General features: G+C 41.5%; 1 protein-coding gene across 4 annotated transcripts in view; it reads left to right on the top strand.

The window, feature by feature from the left end:
• Positions 1-1,075: 1,075 nt before the first annotated feature.
• The window catches only part of mast3b (microtubule associated serine/threonine kinase 3b), a 35,881-nt gene continuing 16,921 nt past the window's right edge, over positions 1,076-20,035 (top strand). Inside the window, exons 1-6 of one of the 4 annotated variants that reach the window (XM_005730267.1) lie at positions 1,076-1,438; positions 3,842-3,931; positions 13,683-13,771; positions 16,257-16,329; positions 18,489-18,509; positions 18,838-18,916. In XM_005730267.1, coding sequence (XP_005730324.1) covers positions 1,392-1,438; positions 3,842-3,931; positions 13,683-13,771; positions 16,257-16,329; positions 18,489-18,509; positions 18,838-18,916 — 399 coding nt within the window. In that variant the 5' untranslated portion in view covers positions 1,076-1,391. Of the gene's footprint in view, positions 1,439-3,841; positions 3,932-9,179; positions 9,692-13,682; positions 13,772-16,256; positions 16,330-18,488; positions 18,510-18,837; positions 18,917-20,035 lie in introns of those variants that run through there. The other 3 variants (XM_013910132.1, XM_013910133.1, XM_013910134.1) reach the window with 3 other exon arrangements.

A 20,035-nucleotide genomic window follows, 5' to 3' on the forward strand; every position in this document is an offset into this window, starting at 1 on the left:
AAGTGACCCAAAATAGGCACTCTGGTGGAGTTACTTTGTGTGTGTGTTTATAAGTAGTTTTAAACCTTGTGATCCACAAAACAGCATAAGAGTAAAAGAAGAACTGACTGCGTTACAGCACCCGCTGCTTGTTGAGAGTAAAAGCGATACGCGCTTTCGCGTCTTTTTTAAGGGGTCTGAAAGGGGTCTGAAAACTAGCGACAAAGTCGCTAAATTGGCAACACTGTGCGGCCTTTATGGCTGCAGACCCCAAATCCGGTCATTGGTACTTCCTGGCTTGTGTAGTTACTAGGTAACAAACACAGCTCAACACTGCCCCTAGCGTCCTGGAGCACTTCCGTTGTGATTTGTAGTTTGCATGTGTTTTGTAGTTTGCATGTGTTTTGGCGTTTGCACGTGTTTTGGATTTTGCACGTGCTTTGTCTCTAGGGGCCACCATCCATAACTGGCTTATTATTAAGTGTGATATTTTTTTTAAGTCTACGTGCACTCAAAAACGGTTATAACCGGCAGCAGGGGCATCAGATCTGTGCATAGTAGCAACTAGGTGTGGGCTTTGCGTGTCCACCTCAGTGACCGGTGTGGCCACAGCTGCCACACATCCGCACAACAACATAAAGGCTCGTAACAGCAAGACAGTCCCCGCATGCGCGTGCACGGCGCTTCCACGAATAGAAGCGCGCATCTTGGTGTGCGGCAGCTGTTACGGTCTCCGGCAGAGGTATTCCCCAGTTCCATCACGACCAGCAGCCTGCCAGTGTTCGTGGTTCCAGAGTTGACAGTAAAAAAAAAAAAGAAACGCTTGTATTAGGTTGTTTTTTTAATGCCATATGATGCATAGAAATGTGAAAAAACGCGTAACGCACCTAAATAAATACAAAGATACACGAAATGACCAAACCTCGGGGCGCATTCAGACTCATCGGTTTGTGAATAAAACCTCCTTCTCGACATGAATTTCTCGTCCTCACCCAACCTCGACTCTGACATGGCTGTCACCCACCGCCCAAATTGATTTGGCCACCCCCCTTCCCCCTCGCTTTCCTCCCTTCCCTCCCTTCCCACCAGTCACATGGAGGTAAGCGGTGACCCATCGTTCCCTCGGTTTTGTGGCAGTCGCTCGCTCTCCGGTGCTCTTGAAAGACGCACGGGGGGAACAAACAAACAAAAAGCGCAAAACTGACAGTAACTGTCTTTTTTTAAAGTTCTTTTATTGTATCTGTTGCTAAGGAGAATCAACCCGGAATCCGCTGAAGCCGCCGGGAAACGATACTTGGTTAAAGGGGTTATTTTTAGTCCCCCACGGCGGCGATGAGTGGCTGGAAGCCGGCTGCGAGACCGAGCGCTGCTGCGCTGTGGTAAGTGAAGCCCCAGCTCGGTGCTCAGGAAGAATGAAGTCGAGACGAGATAAACTGAAGATCCCCTCTCTGACTCTGGAGTAAGTTCTGCTTTTTTCAAACAAACAAACAAAATGTTTTCGTGCTGTGCTGCACATGTGAAACCACTAGCTGTCCTGTGTGGCTGCTGAATTTGAAGTTGCAGTAGGTGAGAAATAGGAGCGTTCACGCGCTCGTGTACAACGCGCTCGTGGTGTCAACAGAGTTTTAGATGCGCCGTGGCTTTAATTCAAACCTTCAGCTATCTGCTGCGCAGTGAAGGTAAACAGCCACCTGAGCACGAAAGATGTAAAAAGAATCTCTCTCTGGGTGATAGCATTCTCATTGTCTTGGTAACGGCTTCGGTTTATTCTCATATTTTGAAAACGATGCGCTTTGGAGACTTCAGGAGTCAACAGGTGTCTCACCAGCAGCCTTTATGTCTTTAGAAACATCATCAGTGCTCTCAGGAAGACACAGGCTTAAAATTGGCAGATCCCCCACCCTGCGCGTTAATCTTTAAACTGAGCTGAAGTGGAGAAATCAAGCTGTCCAACCTTGAACTGGATCCGTGTTTGCTCAATTTACGACTGGTTAAATTTGTAAAGCCAAACTAGTGAAAACAACACTAAACTTGCGATGGCGTTGACATATTTTGTCCGTGAAATGACTTCATCCAGGTTCCCAATCCTTTAATCTCACCAAATGTTTAATTTCATATGACTTTCTGTTTTTTTCCTTCTCTATTGTCTCTTTTTTTAAAGCTCAGTCCACAAATCCTGCATGAATCACATCGTGGCCTTTCCACAGGAACAACACACACTGACAGTGTTTTATTTAGCAGGACAGACGCTGGCTAACCTGTAATTTTTGTCTCTATCAAAGCCCATGACTGCAGTCTTATGTCCGCCCACCCTTCCTTCTGAGTGAATATAGCCTTTTTTTTGCATTGAGAAAAGGGAGGGGGTTAGGGAGCGGGAGGGGTGGGGGTTCCTGCTGCTGCTGCTGCCCACTGGGATGCTGATCCATAAGGCGTAGGAGCTCCCTTCTCGCATCCTCATCATCCTCTGATCCATGCATCCATCTGCCTCCTCTGTGGACCATCTCGGCTGAGCATGCGTTGGTTTCATTTCATTTTTAGGCACTCCTTAGCTTCTGAGATACAGAGGAGGTTTCACGCTTCGCAAGCAGGGAGGGTCTCAGGGTCTTAATGATGGCACCCGCTGAATCAAACCACTACTGGAAGTGCAAATGTGAAAAGTAACACTTTCCTGGCATTCAGATAGATTTTGTTATGGTGAATTGTGCTGTTCGAGTATTTAGCCAGATTTGTAGTCGTAGTGACACTTTGGATCTTATGAGGTAAAATATGAATAACGTGGAATAATAAGAAGGTCTGAGCACAGTTGTAATTGGATTGTAGTTTTTAAGGACAGCCAATGGATGTTATCTGATGATTTGTAGCTACCGCCGGTCTGAATATCAGAGCCTCCCTGAACATTTAGGAAAATCTGAAATGAGTCAGTCTGAGATTTTCCGCTCTGTTTTCCACTCTGGACAAGATTGGAGATAAAATTGAAATGCAGTATGGAATTGACAGATTATTCACTCAAGCACCACTCGGGGCTTTTCTTTAAAGGGTCTTAAGGAGAAGACGTGCCAAAATGAAATGCAGTGGAACGACTCGCATATGTTGCTTAATTATGAGGAGGCACTACAGAATGATCAGTCTTTGTGCGAGGAGTTGTTTTTCCTACCGTCCGCCCTGCATTACTATGACAACATGTTCATTAGTGCTGTGGTAGCCAGGGCCGTGTTTAGCACTGAGAAGCTTCTGCAGAACTGAGACAATAGCAGCTTTGTGGAACCCCGAAGGCAGAGCTTAAATCTGAGAGAGAATTACTTCACGCATTATGTCAGTGTTAGACAGATGCAGATTTTGGAGCAAGCACGGCCTGCTTATCTCGACCGTGCATTAAGATGTGAAGTAGTAGCTGAGATTCATTAGAGACAGTGCTGTGCAGGTTTGGGTGTGCAAGAACTACAAGTGCATTGTTGTTTTTGATTTCAGGAAGTCAAACCTCGATTTATCTGATCTTAGGCATCTCCTAACACTGTTAAAGATTGCGCTACATGTTCAATAAATGTGTGTTGGATGCTGAAATTTCCTGTCTGGTGTGTTGACAAGCAGCTGCTGACTTCCTGTTGTGTAAGAGCTCACACGAGATCAGTAGCCGGCTAATCAGATGCATCCAGGGATGCACCCAGCGAGCCTGTAAATAAACAGCGCTATCAGATGGGCATCGGCTTTGGCAGCCCCAGTGGTGATGTCAGCTGGAGAGAGGCGGGCATCGGCCTCTAACCTTGCGCCAAAGCTCCAGCACTGACTGATGATGACAAACACCTGACGGGCCAAGTTGCTGAGCCAGCTCACTAATGCACGTGACCATGTCTTGCTCTTACAGTTTGTCACCCACATGCCAGAGCCCCACCCTCCTGAGCCCATGCAGCCCATGCAGCCCCTGCAGCCCCCTACAAACCCTTCATCCCTGGAGGTAAGAGAGCCAGGTCACACGTAAACTCTTCCTAAGGACTAAACCTATCCATTTTTAAATTAAATTAAAAAACAAAGAAACAAAAAAAACCCTGACAATTTGCTGAACAGGTAATGTTAATGTTACTGGTAACATGGGCCAGCAAGTGTAATTAAATTTCATTTATTTCAGAATAATACAGCTCTTATTATTTGGTTGCTTTTGATCCTTTTATGCACTATTATTTCAGAATAATGCATAAAAATGCACCAAATCATTCCTGACTGGATCGATATGACATAAAAAAATCATAATTTGCTCATTTATATACATGACAATAACACAATCTGGGTGTGTTTTTTTCTGTTGCTTTTCCTATTTGAGAAAAAAAAACGAGATCAGAAAAAGTCAGAAATATCATTTGAGTCGTGTGCTCTTTGTTGTCTTGTTGTTGTTTTTTGGCATGTGAAGGTGCTTCTGTTTCACCAGTGAAGACGTGTCGTTTATTAGTTGTCTCTAAGTCTTAGTGGGTTGCTTGGCAACGGTGCTGGGTGCTGTGGAGGAAGGCAACACTGCAAACAGAGGCGGCTGCATCCAGCATGTTTCTGGATGTGTGAGCACCGCTAGGCTGTCACACCACACACTGAGCAGTAATGAATCTCATTTGCTCTCCTGAAAAATGAGCACAGTTTTTCTAGGGATGCAAAAAAACATGCATTCATTTGCACATGGACATAGTCTGATTCCACAGCATGACCGGCTCCATATTTGCTGGCTTCGTGTTTTTAACACCGTTTTGCATTTGTTTCACCACCCAGGCACATGCTCATTCTCTTGCATCAGATTCTGTATTTGTATGCAAATTTCTTATTTCCCAACATCAACCCTTGGATCAGATACTGTGATTGTGCTGCAGTTTGGCTTGAAGGAAAAAAATGTGAGAAGACAACATGCCTTTTGCCTGGCGTAGGATTCATTTTCAGTATTACCCATTCTAATCTTTTGGCAGCATAGCCAAATCCTAAACCTAAACTACAGACAAGAACAAATTATGTTAAGCTGCCACACCCTAAGTAGCCACCTGGTATGAGCTGTATATCCAATAAAACCTGTTTGATGACTCAAAAAAAGTAAATCACTTCAGAGTTTCTTTGTGTCAGGGTAGATGGAAGTTTATTTAAAATTTGACTGGAAACCAGTTCAAATTAGATTAAATAACATAAAGTGCCAAAGGTTTGGAAACAGGACCGAAAAATTCCAGCTATCTGGTAGAGTCACGTGAAAGAGAGAGAGTTTTTCATGTGAAAATTATTCATTAGCTTTAGCAGCAATAACTTGAAGCAATCATGATTTCATCAGTCTCTCACATCATCGTGGAGGAATTTTGGTCTACCTTTCTTTACAGCGTGGCTTCAGCTCACTGACGTTTGCAGGCGATTTAGCGTAGCTCTCTTAAGGTCTGTGCATAAATAGCCAGCATATAACCAAATTGTTAACGCCTCGATTCTTTTCTTTTTCAGCCATTCTGTTATAGATTTGTTGCTGTGCTTGGCTCGCCCCATTGAATTATCCATTTCTGGCCATAGCTCTCATCCACATGGCCTCACATTTGATTCTAGAATACTTTGGTATACGATGACTGCAATGTGCCCAGGCCTTGTGGCTTCAAAACAAGCCCACATCATCACTCCTCCTCCACCATGCTTGATAATTGATGTGAGGTATTTGTGCTGATGTGCTGTGTTTGATTTTTGCCAAACATGATGCCTTTGTAAACCCTAATCTGTACTGCCATGTTCTTTTGATAGAGAAAAGGCTTTCTCCTGGCAACCATCACAAACAAGTTATACTTGTTTTGTGTTTTGCTAATTGCACTGTTATTGACTTTAACGTCGAACACACTAACTAAGGCCTGTAGAGTTTGAGTTGTAGCTTTTGAGTTTTTTGCAGTTTGCATTGCATAGTCTGACCTTGGGGTGAATTTGCTGGGTAGACTTGCAGATATCTTGAATGTTTTCACTTGTAAATACTTACTGTAACCTGATCGGCTGTGAGTTTTTCGAAAATGACCCTATAGACATTCTGTTTGCTGTGGTGACCCCTTGTGAGTAAGGGAGCAAGTGAAAGCCGCTTCTTCTGAGCATTTCACTGTCTTACCCTGAGGTGAATTTGCCTGGACGCCCACTCCTGGAAGAATGTGGCACTTTGTCCATACACACTTAAATGCTCCAGACCGGCAAACTGACAAATGTCTGCTTTTATAGAGGTGATGTTTACATTTGCTGATGATCGGTTGTCCTTACCCTTTTAATTCCTATCACAGCACATGAAGGTATGCTTAGACACGACTGCTCAGAATCCTGTAAAAACTCTGTTTTTCACATGACTTTATGTTAAAGCCTTTAATGAAAAATGGCCTGACTGTGTGGGAAATAATGTGCATAGAGACGCTAACAGTCATGAATGGTATGTCAGTGGTAACAAAGTCATTTCACTGAAAATATCTATAAAATTCCACTTAAAGCTGCTGTGATGGAAAGTGCAGAAATGACCAAGCCTGAAAATATGCAATATTCTATCTTTGTTATCAGATAGGTTCAGACACAGACATGCCTCTTTTTGTCAAGGTAAGGTGCTTGGTTACAGTTAGCTTACAATAAAAGAAAGATTTCAGTTAGTTTTTGGGTCATAGAGATGACGAGATTACGTTTTAAAGAGTAACGTTATTATTATGTGCAGAGGTGTAAGAAGGTTTTATTTTTAGGCCTGGTTGGTCTGAGACTCTAACTTGACACTTCTAATCTTATACATAATGAAGTTTTAAGGTCAGGTAAAAAATAACTAACTACAAAAACAGTCGGGAAATAACTGTTGTACATGCAAACTTCTAATGATGACTTTAAATAGATGTGCTGCAGTATAACTAGAGAAACAAAAAGTTGCAGATCTATCTATCTGTCTGTCTGTCTGTCTGTCTGTCTGTCTGTGTACGCGCGTACTAAGCCAAGAGTAAGTGCACAAGTACTGGATGTAGTTTGTGCAGTGGAATGTACCACTATTCAATAAGTTTATCTGGAACTTCCCTCTACCAGGCTCCTAATGGTATACCCCAGCAACATCTTATGCTGCTTTCACGTTTTGTAGGAAATTATCCCTAAGGTATGAATGCAAGCAGCATCTGTAAGTTTACTCGTATTACATCATAAAAGGATAGTTTGCAGGTTTGCAGCACAACTAATCATAAAACATATAAAGGCTGCTCTCTCTCTATATTACACGTTTTAATTATTCTTGGTCTATTTGGACAAGATTTTCTATGGAAACTTAAAAACGTAACAATGATCTTGCACTGTTCTTATTGTTTACATGGCAGTACACCAGGTTATTAAAGAAATACAGAAAAAATAAACTCTTTTAAACAGGAGAACAAAAAAAAATTAGATACATTTTCCAGTTCATCGCTAATTATTATGATTAAATGATTTTAAAAGGGGGATTGTTGATATCTGCATATTGTCCTGTCTCGTTTACACACAGGTTTACGCGACTATTTTTTCAATATTATGTTAATTTTGCAGTTATATGATTATAACCCTTCCACACAGAGAGGTATAATCATACATACTAAAAGAATTCAAGCTACGTTTTGACCTATCTGAAGCCTATATGAAAAGAGTGGCTGTCTCAGGCTAATGTAGGTTATAAATAGTCAAGATAGAAAGTAGAGAAAAACAGCTTTTAGCAGGTTTCTAGCACGTTTGCGTGGTAGGAGTCAGCGTGGTTTGGATTTGTACTCCCAGTCTTCAGTGGTGTCAGTTTTTTTTCTTTGCTCTGCTTTTGTAATCTGAGCTGCAGCAAAGTCTGTTAGAGTCTTTAGCTGCAGTTATGGCAAACCAACACTTCTCCCCCACCTCCGTTTCAAAATCCCAGGGTCATTAATCATACAGAAAACAGCATGACTGAAAGCTTTATTTTATTAATCTGCTACAGGAATGTTGTATTTATTTGGTATCTTTACATGACTCACACTTTCAGTCTTACAAATAATATTACTTTTGCATTTTTAGCAAAGACAGATAGACAGAAACCCCCTTACAGGCCAGCAAGTCTCATTTGTAGTCAGCACTGGGACCAACAAATCGGGGCTGGGTTTCTGACTATAACTGAAATTAATACCTTTGTTTCCACTCTGGGAAATTACTTAGCCAGATCCAGTGCACACTAAAATATTGCCATCAATGTTATCTTTTATGTTATCTTTTTGTGCATGTCCTGGCTAAAGTGAAGTGTTATTATTGGTACGGAATCAGAATAATTAAGACATTAACAGATCCCAAGTTTAGGCAAAGCTGCTTCTATTCTAGTTGTCTATTGTCCAATACCCGTGAAAGCACTGAAACTGAAAGACAGCTCTGTTGACACTGATGACAATATACCTGCCCCACAACGGCCTAACTACAGTACACACAAATACAAATATATATACCCACAGCGCACATAAATGAAGTATTATTCATCAGGAGGTACAGTATGGTTGCATATTTGAATGTGGGGCTCATTGAGGATTATCTATTAAACTAAAATCAAACACTACACCACGTGCACTCACAGTTTTTGATACCCAGTCACATTTATTGGGCAGAAATAGCAATCAGTTGTGCAAATACCAAAACAACTATTTGTGTAGCTGGATTTAAGTGCTTAAAGTTGAACCTTTTAGAACATGATTAACGCCACCTTGTGCTGATAGATTTACATTTATTTATGTTAGCTAATTATTAACAGAACCAATAACTCAGGGGGAAATAAAGACACTAAAACTAAAAATCAGTGTGTTGTGTGGTCTTTGGCTCCAACAATGAGTTTCATGTTAAGTAATCAAGGCTATACTGTCCACTTTAACTGTATCTTTAGCAGCAATTGGCTCTTCCTTGTTTGGCTAGCTGCACTGAAACTAGAAGATCCAGCTGTTAGCCATAATGTTCAGGTTTTAAAGCACTTTATGGATGAGAACAGAGTGGAGATATGGAAAAGAGCTGTTAAATCGAGTGCTGCACACAAAAATTAATATGAATACAATATACATACATTTTTAAACCATTGCATATGGGAATATAACTGGACTCAGAACTGTTTGTCAGGCTTTTAGGGGATTGCCACTGTCCATTTTAAACTGTTTTGTAAGAATTAGCTAACATAAGAGAAGCGACAAAAACACAAGTCAGTTAAAAAGCCCTAAAACTTGAGCAGACTTTTGCGGCAGTGCGTAGCGAACGTAACGAGCGGCGCTTGAACGCAGCACTTGTCTCCAGCTTCCTCACGCGCAGAGACACGCAGCGAGCGGACACGGTGTGGACAAAGTACCGCGGGCTGAGAGGCTGTTTTCAGCAGTATCGCTTAACCGACAAGCCGCGAAGGACGTGATGTCCCGGGTGTAGCGCTTTCCGTCAGACCGGAGGATGTAACGGGTGCTCCGGAGATGTTGGGACGGCACGAGGCGGTTTGACTCCGGCTTGAATACAAACGGAACCGCCGAAAAGAAGAAGACGAAGAAGAAGCAGAGACGATGGTGGGGAGAGAAGCAGTATTAGCAGCAGCAGCTGGAGGGGGAGCGGATTTCACATCAAGTCGAGCTTGTGTTTTTTGAAACCAGCATAAACTTTAAACGAGGGGTTATGCAAGAAAATCCTCCAGCATGTCGGATCCGATTCACTGGTCTGCGGTGCCGAGCCAGAGCAAGTCCCCTTTTGTTTCGGTGTCGCTACTGAAGCGCTCGAAGAGGTACTTATCAGAAGTTGACATACCGGAGGTTGAAACTAGCCCACATAGCTATTTAGTCTTTAAAAGCTACCACATAGGATTACATTAGTCTATCCTAACTCACTCAAACGTCTCCGTTTACGTTTAACAACACGAGCTAGCTGCTGCTTCAGAGCAGCAACCCGATCGCTTGAACGTTAATCCAGTGTTTGCTCTCTGTTACTCTTTTGTTTTTGTGGTTATGAAGAAAACATCGTATCTGAAGCTGTTTGCAGATAATATTTGCTATAAAGCCAATATTCTCAGAGGCAGGAGCTTAAAATAATAGGCGCGGTGTGCAGTTTCCTTTGTTGAAATTGGATGTAGCATGACAGCAGGTCTGCATGTGTTTGTCAGTGGATGCACTTTGCAGCTGGCACATAAAGCTGTGTGGATAGACTAAATAATAAAATTATATGTGCGGATCCCTGTTTAGATTGGTGTGCTGCACGTTGGATTTGGGATTAGGGTTATAATGACTGCCTGGAAGTCATATTTAGGTGTAATGTATTGTGTTTACTGTTGGCTGACTGGAGATAAGGTCTGCACCTGTTAACTTCCTTGTGCAGGATGTCACACAGGATCACTAGTGATTAGTGTCATCCAGTGATTGATATGCTCTCCAGAACGTGCCGGGCACAGTCTGAAAAAGCCCCTCTGGCTATCAAATACTTTAAATGTGCAGCTGGACATCTTAGATATTGAGATTTTTTTTTATCAGTGCAGCCAGAAGTTATTTAATCAGGTGATTTTTCTCAATTCATCTTGTGGACTCTAAAACATCAGAAGGTATTTGCTTCATTTTATCTGCATCATAAATTTGGAACGGAGTGCTTGGACCAGCAACTTTGAAATGTCGAATTTCCTCCTTTTAGGGGATTATTTAGCATTCCCTCCTTTTTCCTTCTCAAACACACACACAGTGGTGGACATCTGTTGACCAAACTGGGCCCGTGGCTGCGGTCAGCGTGCACACCCCCCCCCTTCAGGCTTGAGTCTGGTGACAGAAGGGCATCCTTTTTGGATTGTGGCTCTCATGAGTTTTCTCTCTTGATCTGTCATGTTGGTGTGTCATGCATTTGCCTGCAGATTACAGTTGTAGTTACGTAAACGCGTCTCAAGGCAGAGGTGCTGTGAAGGCGGAAATTATCTCACTGGTTGAGTTAAATTCCAGTGGGCAGAGAAAAAAAACAAAACACATAAAAAAACGCAAGCTGTGGTTCTTAACGCTCATCTGTACTGGGCTATGAATGCTGTATTTTTGGTAAGTGTTAAAAAAGGAAAGAGGAAAAAAAAATAAAGTAAAGAAAGAATTAGCTCATCAATAGTATTAGGTTAACACGAGCTATTGAGCTTGAAAGGATGTGCAGCAGGTTAGGGTGATTAAAGGACCGGAATGGAAATGTAATAACGAGTGAATGGAGTGTGCAGAGAAGTTAGGAGTACTTAGAGGGCCTAATGAATGAAGGAAATGAGAGATTGAGGACAGATCTAGGAAAGCAAGTGAATAAGGAAGTGAAGAAGATTAGTGAGGAGAAGTGAGGGCAGCAGTGAAGGAAGATTAAGAGTGAAAAGGTGGTTATGTAAGCATGTCCAGCTGGCATACCTGTAGAGGTATGCAGATTTCCAGGAGAGAGGGCAGTGGCATTTTTAACCAGGCTGGTAATTACAATCTTGGAGAGCAAGAGGATGCCTGGGTAACTGAGAAGAAGTGTACTGATACCAATTTTCTAGAATGATGTGCAGGACTGTAGTAACACTATCAGCCATACTATCAAGATATGGTGAAAGAGTCATTAAAGGTAGATAAGAAGAGAAGCAGCACTATGGCTTCATGCTGAAAAAGAGCACGTTTGCTCTGAGGGTACTGATGGAGAAGTGTAGAGGTCACAAAGATGCTCTGTAATGCATCCATTGGAGTATGAATTTGAATTTGAGGACTGTTTGAAGATGGTGGCACTGACAGGAAGACAAGCAGAGCTAAAGATGGAGAAGATCGGTATCAGAGGTTGACAGACAGAGAGGCAAGGTTGAGACGGTTTTGGACATCTGCAGAGGAGGGCTAGGGGAATTATTTGACTAAGGATGTTGGAGATGGAGTTGCCAGGAAGAAGGAAAAAAGGAAGACCTCAGAGGAGGCTCATGGATGTAGGGATGGAGGACATGCAGAGGGTTGATGCGACAGAAGAGAGTGAGAGGGAGGCAGATGATCCGCTGTGGTGACCTCTGAAGGGAGCAGCTGAAAGAAAAAAATGATAATAGGTCATTCAGCTGAAGAACTGTGGAGCTAATTTCATTGCAAGGCGTCAATCGTCCGTCTACAATTTTCAAGACTTGCTAGTTCTCCTACAGCATTGGTCACAATTGATCATCAAACGGGTCTTCTGTCAAACTGTGGTATAGATCAAGGTCACATTTGTTATTTTCTGTGCAGTAACCTGTGAATTGTGGTGATACATTGGTATTCTGTTTATTATTTACTTGTCTGACAGCATTGCTACTAGTATTAGCATTTAAATATTGGAAACTTATTGTTTAAAAAGGGATCTACTTTCTTTAGTTTCTTTCTCTCATATAATCTTGAGAAATACTAATAAAACGAACAGATGCAACATATGACTAAACAGAATGCTAAACACCCTTCTAATCTTGCGCAAAAGACAGTACAGTAGATCATTTTCAGACCCATTTGGTCAAGAATCGCCAAACACAGTGTTGTTTATTGGTTGTGTTTAAACCAGTAAAAAATTAAGCCTCAGGCTGAAGGTATATGGGTCCAGAAAATTAATGATCTTCAGATGACCTAAAGTGCAGGTCTTAGCATGTTGGTCCCATGTCGACATGGTTTTACTCTGGCTTCCCACCACAGTCACAAGCCACGCATGTTAGGTCAGCTGATGATCCTAAATTAGGCGTGGGTGTGATGGTGAGCGTGAATGTCGCAGTGAGTTAGCCCTGTGATAGGCTGGCACCCTGCAGTAGATTTGCAGCAATGTCTGAAAAAGGTCTTTTTTGCTAATTAACGATGGAAATTCCTGCCTTTAAAACAAACAGGCGATTGCAAGAAACAGTAAAAAAAATACTGAAATGAAATTAATAATGTAAGGACATCCTAAAGATGGTAAACACCGACAACAAATTTTGACGTGTTTTTCAGGAATATCGCTATGTTTGTTTTGTTTAATAATACGTAGTTATATGAGGATTGCACACTCTACATCCATGTCCTATCTCCACAGCACCATTTACCCCCATTTCTCCTTCCAGTGTGCACACAAAACAGACATGTTTTGGTGTTACTCTGTGTTTTTTCAACCGTCACAACTTGGAGGATAACGGTCTGCTACGATAGAGGTCAAGTGTCTGCTTAATCTCCTCAGAGTTACACTGTCATGAGCCTTTTGTGTCGACAAGCTGCTGCTCAACACACATACTTAAAGCCAATCCGAAACACTGGAAGACTCAGATGACTCAGACCTGTAATTATAGGTGGAAGAAGTCAGGGCAGCAGCGATTACGCTCACTTTGAAGGAAACCAACAGGTTATTATTTTCTGGCATTGCCATATCGTTCTTCCCGTCAGTTAAAAGAGCTGCCGGTATTATCAGTGTGTTTCATACAGTGCTCTGTGTTAAGGTGTGGAGCTGCTATCATTATTTTAAAAGTGAGAATGTTGCAGGTTTTAAAGGGACCTTGTTGAGGACATAATGAGAAGAAATAAAGCTTTGTTATTCACTGATCATGAACGTAACACTGCAACTAATTTGTCAGCATGCTGCTACACCTGCAGGGCACAGATTACCCTACTGAGGCCAATGTTAGGTTATTTTCATCTGCAGAATACAGCAGTCACTTAGTATTCAAACTACTACAGAAACACTTGTATATAAATTGTGATGGCAGATGCAGATAAGTGATATGTTTTGACTGTGACAGGCTGTTGAGGTTTCTCTTTTTGCTGTTTGTGCTCCAGCTGTCGCAGCAGCAACAGGAAGAGCCTCGGTGTCGGGACGCCGTCGCCTACGCTTTCCCGGCCGCTCTCTCCACTTTCACTCCAAACTGGTAAGACCTGTTTCAGTGTTTTCCAAAATCTCGGCACTGCACCGGCCAGTCAAACCGATGAAAGAATGAACTGTTGCTATAGAAGCGTTTGCTTTGCTTGTTTCCATCTCACCTTACCAGCGTTGAGAAGAAGGATGTTCAGAGTTGTACGACCCCAATCCCAAAAAAGTGCTGCGTAAAATGTATATAAATTCATAATGCAATGATCTGCATTTCTCAAAAACACAGTAGAACATAGAAAATATCAGATTTTTAGAGTGAGACATTTTACTGTTTCGTGGCAAAAAATCAGAGCTTATTTTGAATTTGATGGCAGTGACTTATTTTAAAAGAGTTGGGACAGCAGCAACATAAGGCTGGAAAAGTGAGTGGTACTAATATGAAGCAGCTGGAGGAACATTTTGTAACTAATTAGGGTAATTGGCAAATAACACGATTGGGTATAAAAAGAGCATCTTAAAGTTTCCCTGAAACAAAGATGGGCAGAGGTTCATCATTTGGCAAAAAACGCATCTAGAAATTGTGAAAGAATTTCTTAATAATGTTCCTCAACCTAAAATTACATACCGGTAGACTTTTCAAATATATCATCATCTACAGTACATAATATCGTCAAAAGAGTCAAAGAATCTGGAGAAATTTCTGTGTGTAAGGCAAAGGTAAAAAATCAATATTAGATTCCTGCGAGCTTCTGGCCCTGAGCCAGCACTGCTTTAAAAACAGGCATGATTCTGTCATGGAAATCACTACATGGGCAAAGCCATATGTGAACACGATTGAGAAACAACACTGTCTTCTTTGGGACAAAGCTCATTTAAAATGGTTTGGGCCAAAGTGGAAAGCTGTTTTGTGATCAGATAAATCATAATTTGAAATTATTTTAGAAATCCATGGAAAGGCACCATCAGTCTTAAAAAGTATTAACAAGTTTTAAATCAACATTTGCTTTCATCCAGAGTACATCTTTCTCCTACAACCACTTGCTTTTCATAGTACAAGAGCTGGGTGCTGAACTGACCGGCCTGCAGTCCAGACCTTTCATCACTGCAAAATATTTTGTGCATCATGAGATGAAAAATACACTGAACAAGAGTCAAGACTGTTGAGCAAACATAATCCTGTATCAGACAAGAACTGGACAACATTGCTCTCCCAAAAGTCCAACAGCTGGTGTTCTCAGTTCCCAGACGGTTTCACACTGTTGTTAAAAGAAGAGCAGATGCTACTGTTACGTTCTTAGTCTAGGCGTGTATTGAACGCAACAAGAAATTGGCCCCACTCACGCACCACCCAAGAAAGAACACAAACAGTAGTATCTTTTAAAGTGCTAAGCAACCATTTATTTGCTTCAGCAGTGAGCAGTGCCAAAAATAACAAACACAACTCCCTAAAGGTCCCTAAGCTTTCCTACACAAATGAAAAGCAACCAAAAGTGGTAAATATGGCCCCCTCCAAACTTTTGGTGATGCGTTGCTGCTCAAATTTAAAATGACCTCATGTTTTTCTTCGATATGTTCCATATCGGCGTGTTTTCTAAGTTCTGTCCTGAAAGACTGCCGACCACTTATTTGTTTGTATTTCAGACTAGTCGACTAGTCTACAAGTCTGAAAAATACTGACTACAACCGTTAATTTTCTACATCAAGTGCTGCAGAACAGCATTTGTTCACCCAGCTGGCATCTGTATTGCTTCCCACCTTAATTATTTTCAGCCTAACATCACAGATAGACAGATGGGGGCTGCTGTTTGCCAGGGTTGAATTCTCGTCTTGTCTTCTAAAAAAAGAAAAAAAGAAGAATCACTGTTGAGTCTACAAATAACAGAGAACTTAGTGAAGAACTAGTTTTAAGTTGTATCTTTAACACTTTGTTACGAGCTGCTTTGTAAGAAACACAATATGTTCTAATTTCTTTAAATGAATTTATGAAAAATACCAAAGATAACTCAGTTTGAAGGACATAAAATAGCAATTTTCATGAACTTGTAACATAGTTAAGGGACAGGAGATACTGAAATGCTTGATGTTGCCCTCCTGCTTTCGAAATCAGCGGCAGATGCTCTAAAGCCCCTGAATGCAATGAAGCAGCAGGAAAAAATAACGTTCGTATCCTCATAACAGCAGTATGTAGCTGTGCTTCCTTTTGAACTCAATCACGCTAAGGATGAACTAATAATGGAGTGTGGTCGCACTCTAATTGGGCACTCAACACTCGCATGTAAACACACTATGGTCTCTAGTGTACCCAAATCTGCAGACTCAAACAAAGCCAAGCAGGATGAGGCTTCTCCATGAATCGAGAGCCTTAGTAGACTGGAAGCAACATTTGAAAAAGTAATATCAAAATGATATGTTGGACCATTCGTGCTAGTTTTGCACTGATGATAGGTTACTGCATAAACATGATGTTATCTGTTTTCCGTTCCATTTTCTCGTATGTTATTACAGTGCTAACTTTTATTTATTTATGTTTTTATGTCTTTCAGCCGCCAGCAGTCCTTTAGACAGTCCACGAAATGTGTCGACCAGTGCCTTCCTCAACTTTCCATTTGCCCGAAGGTATGTCGGCAATGCTTCTTAAAAATTGTTCCCCTGGAGTTTAGTGTTTGCTTTATTGCTGTTTTTAATCATGCTTGTATTCTGTTGGATGATGGACATTAATCAGCATCACTGCTGTTAAGAGAAAGCCACATGTTGAATGTGGCAGAAATACTGCAATGAAACTTAAAAGTAAAAAGCTCATGTGTCATTCGATTAAAAGTTTGAACCATAAAATCCATCATATTACACTTGTATACAAAGTAAAATCAGCACAACAACAAGTGAGTATTTTTAAAGATATAATTAAAATCGCTTTATGATGTATTTTTGAAGTTCCTGGAACTGGCAACTCTTACAGTGAAGGTTGTTGGGATTGTGCTGGTAGAGGATGATGTCAAGGGTCAACAGTGGTCGAAGTTAATGGTGCTAGCACATCAGTCAAGTCAACTTTAGTCTGGTTTTCCCCTTTTAAGAAGAAGAAACCACCTGTCAAAGTTTTCTTCATGTTAAAAGAAAGCTTTTCTTTCCCACTACACGTAGGGGGTCGTGTAGTTGTTGGGGTTTCTTACTAATATTTGAGGGTCTTTACATTGTCTCCCCTGACGATATGTCCTCTGAGGCAGCTGTTGATTTGAATTGGTACTATATAAATAAAACTGAATTGAGTTAGGTAGTCGTTTTTTGATCTCTGAATCACCTGGGCCATTGTTTAGCCTTACGTCTTTGTGATTTATTACTGTGAATCCAAATCAGAAAAGTACACACTTAAAAAAATGACTAAAAAAAAAAGCTAACACAGGATCACGGTCTTCATAAAAGCAGCGAGAGGAAAACAGCAGAAAGGTGACTGAGGCTGACTCAGCCGGGAGCGCTCCCCACCATCCTTAACGCTGCAGACTCCTCGGCAGGATGAGTGAAGTCAGATGGAGGGTACCCCCCCTTACTCACGCATCATTCAGCCCGGTTCCCATGGCAACATGCTTGTCTCGCTCCAGGCGTGCGTAGCCGACAAGTGAGGCAGTACCTTAAAGACACCCGAGAACAGTCATTAAAAACTTATAAGCAGGTTCAGGTGAACACATCATAGCTTACCAACAAAATAACAGGCACTAGGTAAATATTTATTCATTAAATATTTAGATTTCCTCCTGTTGTATAAAAAGCCAGTCAAATTAAAGGTCAGTTAATGTCTTTTTTTTTTTTTTTTTTAAATTTCATATACACAGGAATGGCCCTCGACTTATCTTGATAAGCTGAACTTAGACTTGACTCTAAATTCATGCCGATAATAAATTGTTGTGCGATACTTTTCTTATTATCTCATCCTGTGTCATATATCTATTCCTAACCATCACTGTGCTGCAATAAAATAGACTCACAGCCATGAAGAGAACTCTGTTTGTTACTGCGTGAAGCTCTGGTTGTCCTGTTGTCACCATTTAATGAGACCCTTTAGTAGAAGAAGAGATTCATGAGTATCCGTCTGCTGTTGTTGTTTTTGTGGCAGTCAAAGCTTTTTATTAATTTACTAAATCTGTCCCGATCTATTTAACACTATTTGTCAGGGTTGTATGCTTTTTTTTCTTAAGGGGGGGAAAAAGGCAACGAGTTTCTGCTACGTTATACGACAGACGCCTTTGCAGTATTTTTGTGTGATTTGATAAACTAAAGCGTGTTGATGCTGGTGATTTTCCTTTGGCTCAGGCTAAAACTCTCTGCCTAAGCAGGAAAAGCCCTGCTCTTGAAGTTTGCCACTCAGCCTATGCAGCTGCACTTGATTCTCCATACAATCTGTGTGAAAGTTTAGTGCAGTCCTTGCATCATTTCTCTGCGTGCAAATGCCAAATAACATAAACATACTCCCACCGCCACCCTTTTTTGCAGCTGTACAGTCCAATCTGCAGGTTCGTTCTTTCCAGCTTTGAAGTGAAGGGCTCTTCCTGTTATGTAACACACATCCTCAAATTAATTTAGTTTGCTCTCCACTCTTTGTATCTGGACAAATGAAAAGTGGCAAGGAAGGCAACATTGTCAGTACTAATCCCTCAGCCGAATGCCAGAGGTCACAGGTTCATTTGTGCAAGACTCTTAAAACTCACTGAAATTCACTTCTCTGCTTTTCTCTTTCTTGTTTTTTTTTTTTCTTGTCCTTCTTTCCGTTGCTGTCGTGATCGCAGCCACTTGGCTCGCGCGGACAGGTAGCTTCTTTTCCAATTCTTGCACCCTGTCTTTATGTCTAAACTTTTCTGTCGTGTGTTTTACACAAAAAATATTCATCCTTCATAAATTCTTATTGCTTGATTATTGAAATCAAGTGATGAGAGAAAGTGAGGGAGGGAGAAATGGGCATTTATATTTTTAGATATATATATGTGGGGGGGAAAAGAAATAAATTTCATGCTCATGTAGTCACAGGACACCTCCGTTGTCTGTTATGTAACAGGTTTCACATATGAAATGCTATGAAATGCTAACTAATGCCTATGCCGCTGAGGCTTATGTAACGTGCATGTCTGCTTCCCTCAGAGCCGAGGGCCGACGATGGTCCCTGGCGTCCCTCCCTTCGTCTGGCTATGGAACCAATCCGCCGAGCTCCACCGTCTCGGTAAGACACCCGGAAAAATGGCGCCATCGTCCCCCGGTCACAACATGGCAGCCAGGCGATTCTAACACCTCACTCAGCCCAAATAGCACATTGGTTTATGCAATAAGGGACGGTGAATGCCAAGACTGATGATGACAAACCGCTAATTGTTTTCCTCCATCGTCTGCTTCAGTGAGTCATTCTCCAAGTCTGTGGAACTCGGTGTAAGAAGTAACACACACACACAGTCTGCGTGGATGCATATTAATGAGGAGAGGAGGGGAAGGAAATTTAAATAATTTCAGGAACTTTTTATTTTTTTTGACAGCCTTTATTAAAAACACAAAACATCATAACATCACATTAACAGCACACTGAGACATTAGTGTTTGGTAGCTTTAAACAGCATTTTTGAGCAACAGGATGTCACAGTGATTCAACCAGATGTTTTTAAAAGACTGCGAATTGTCTTATTGCAGAATAAAGCTGTAATTGTATTTACTGGATGATGTCACCAGACGGCAGTCAGATGAACAGTTCGTAATGGCGGCAGTCTGCCAAGTCTTTGAAAGTCTGCTGTGTGAGGCTCTAATAAGGAGGTTTATTGGGCCGACCCGGGCATAGCCCCAGAGGTCAGTGGGGACAAAAGGGCTCTTCAGTGGCCCCCGCTGCCCTCTTTATACTGAGGCTTTAGAAAGAGACTTCGCAGATGCTGTCCCTCTGGCCCCGTTCTGTTCACGACACATGGACTGCAAAATGAAACAGATTGCCGGCAACAGACACCGTCCCCTATTTTTCTTGAAAAGATGTTACTCTCTGCCTCGGTAGACATGGAAGATGACTGCAAATAATAATAATAATAATGCCTCTGTAGGCTTTTGGTTTTTTGGTCACCTAAATTCATATACATTGTGAATTTGGATTTAGGGCAAATCTTCACAGGTGCCTGATCTATTTTATCAGAATGCATAAGTGGAATATTCTGATCTGAAAGATGCTATGTGGAATTATTTTACATCACTGAGTTCATTCGTTATGTCTTTTAAACAATTATAACCTTTCAGTGTGTTGTTTTTCAGCTGGTCTGAAAAGAAACTAGACTCTTACGTTTCATAGCATATCACAGATCTTTCCAGATTC

Source organism: Pundamilia nyererei, unplaced genomic scaffold (assembly GCF_000239375.1).
Source record: "Pundamilia nyererei isolate P.nyererei 1_Seehausen unplaced genomic scaffold, PunNye1.0 scaffold00036, whole genome shotgun sequence".
NCBI classification, from domain to species: domain Eukaryota; kingdom Metazoa; phylum Chordata; class Actinopteri; order Cichliformes; family Cichlidae; genus Pundamilia; species Pundamilia nyererei.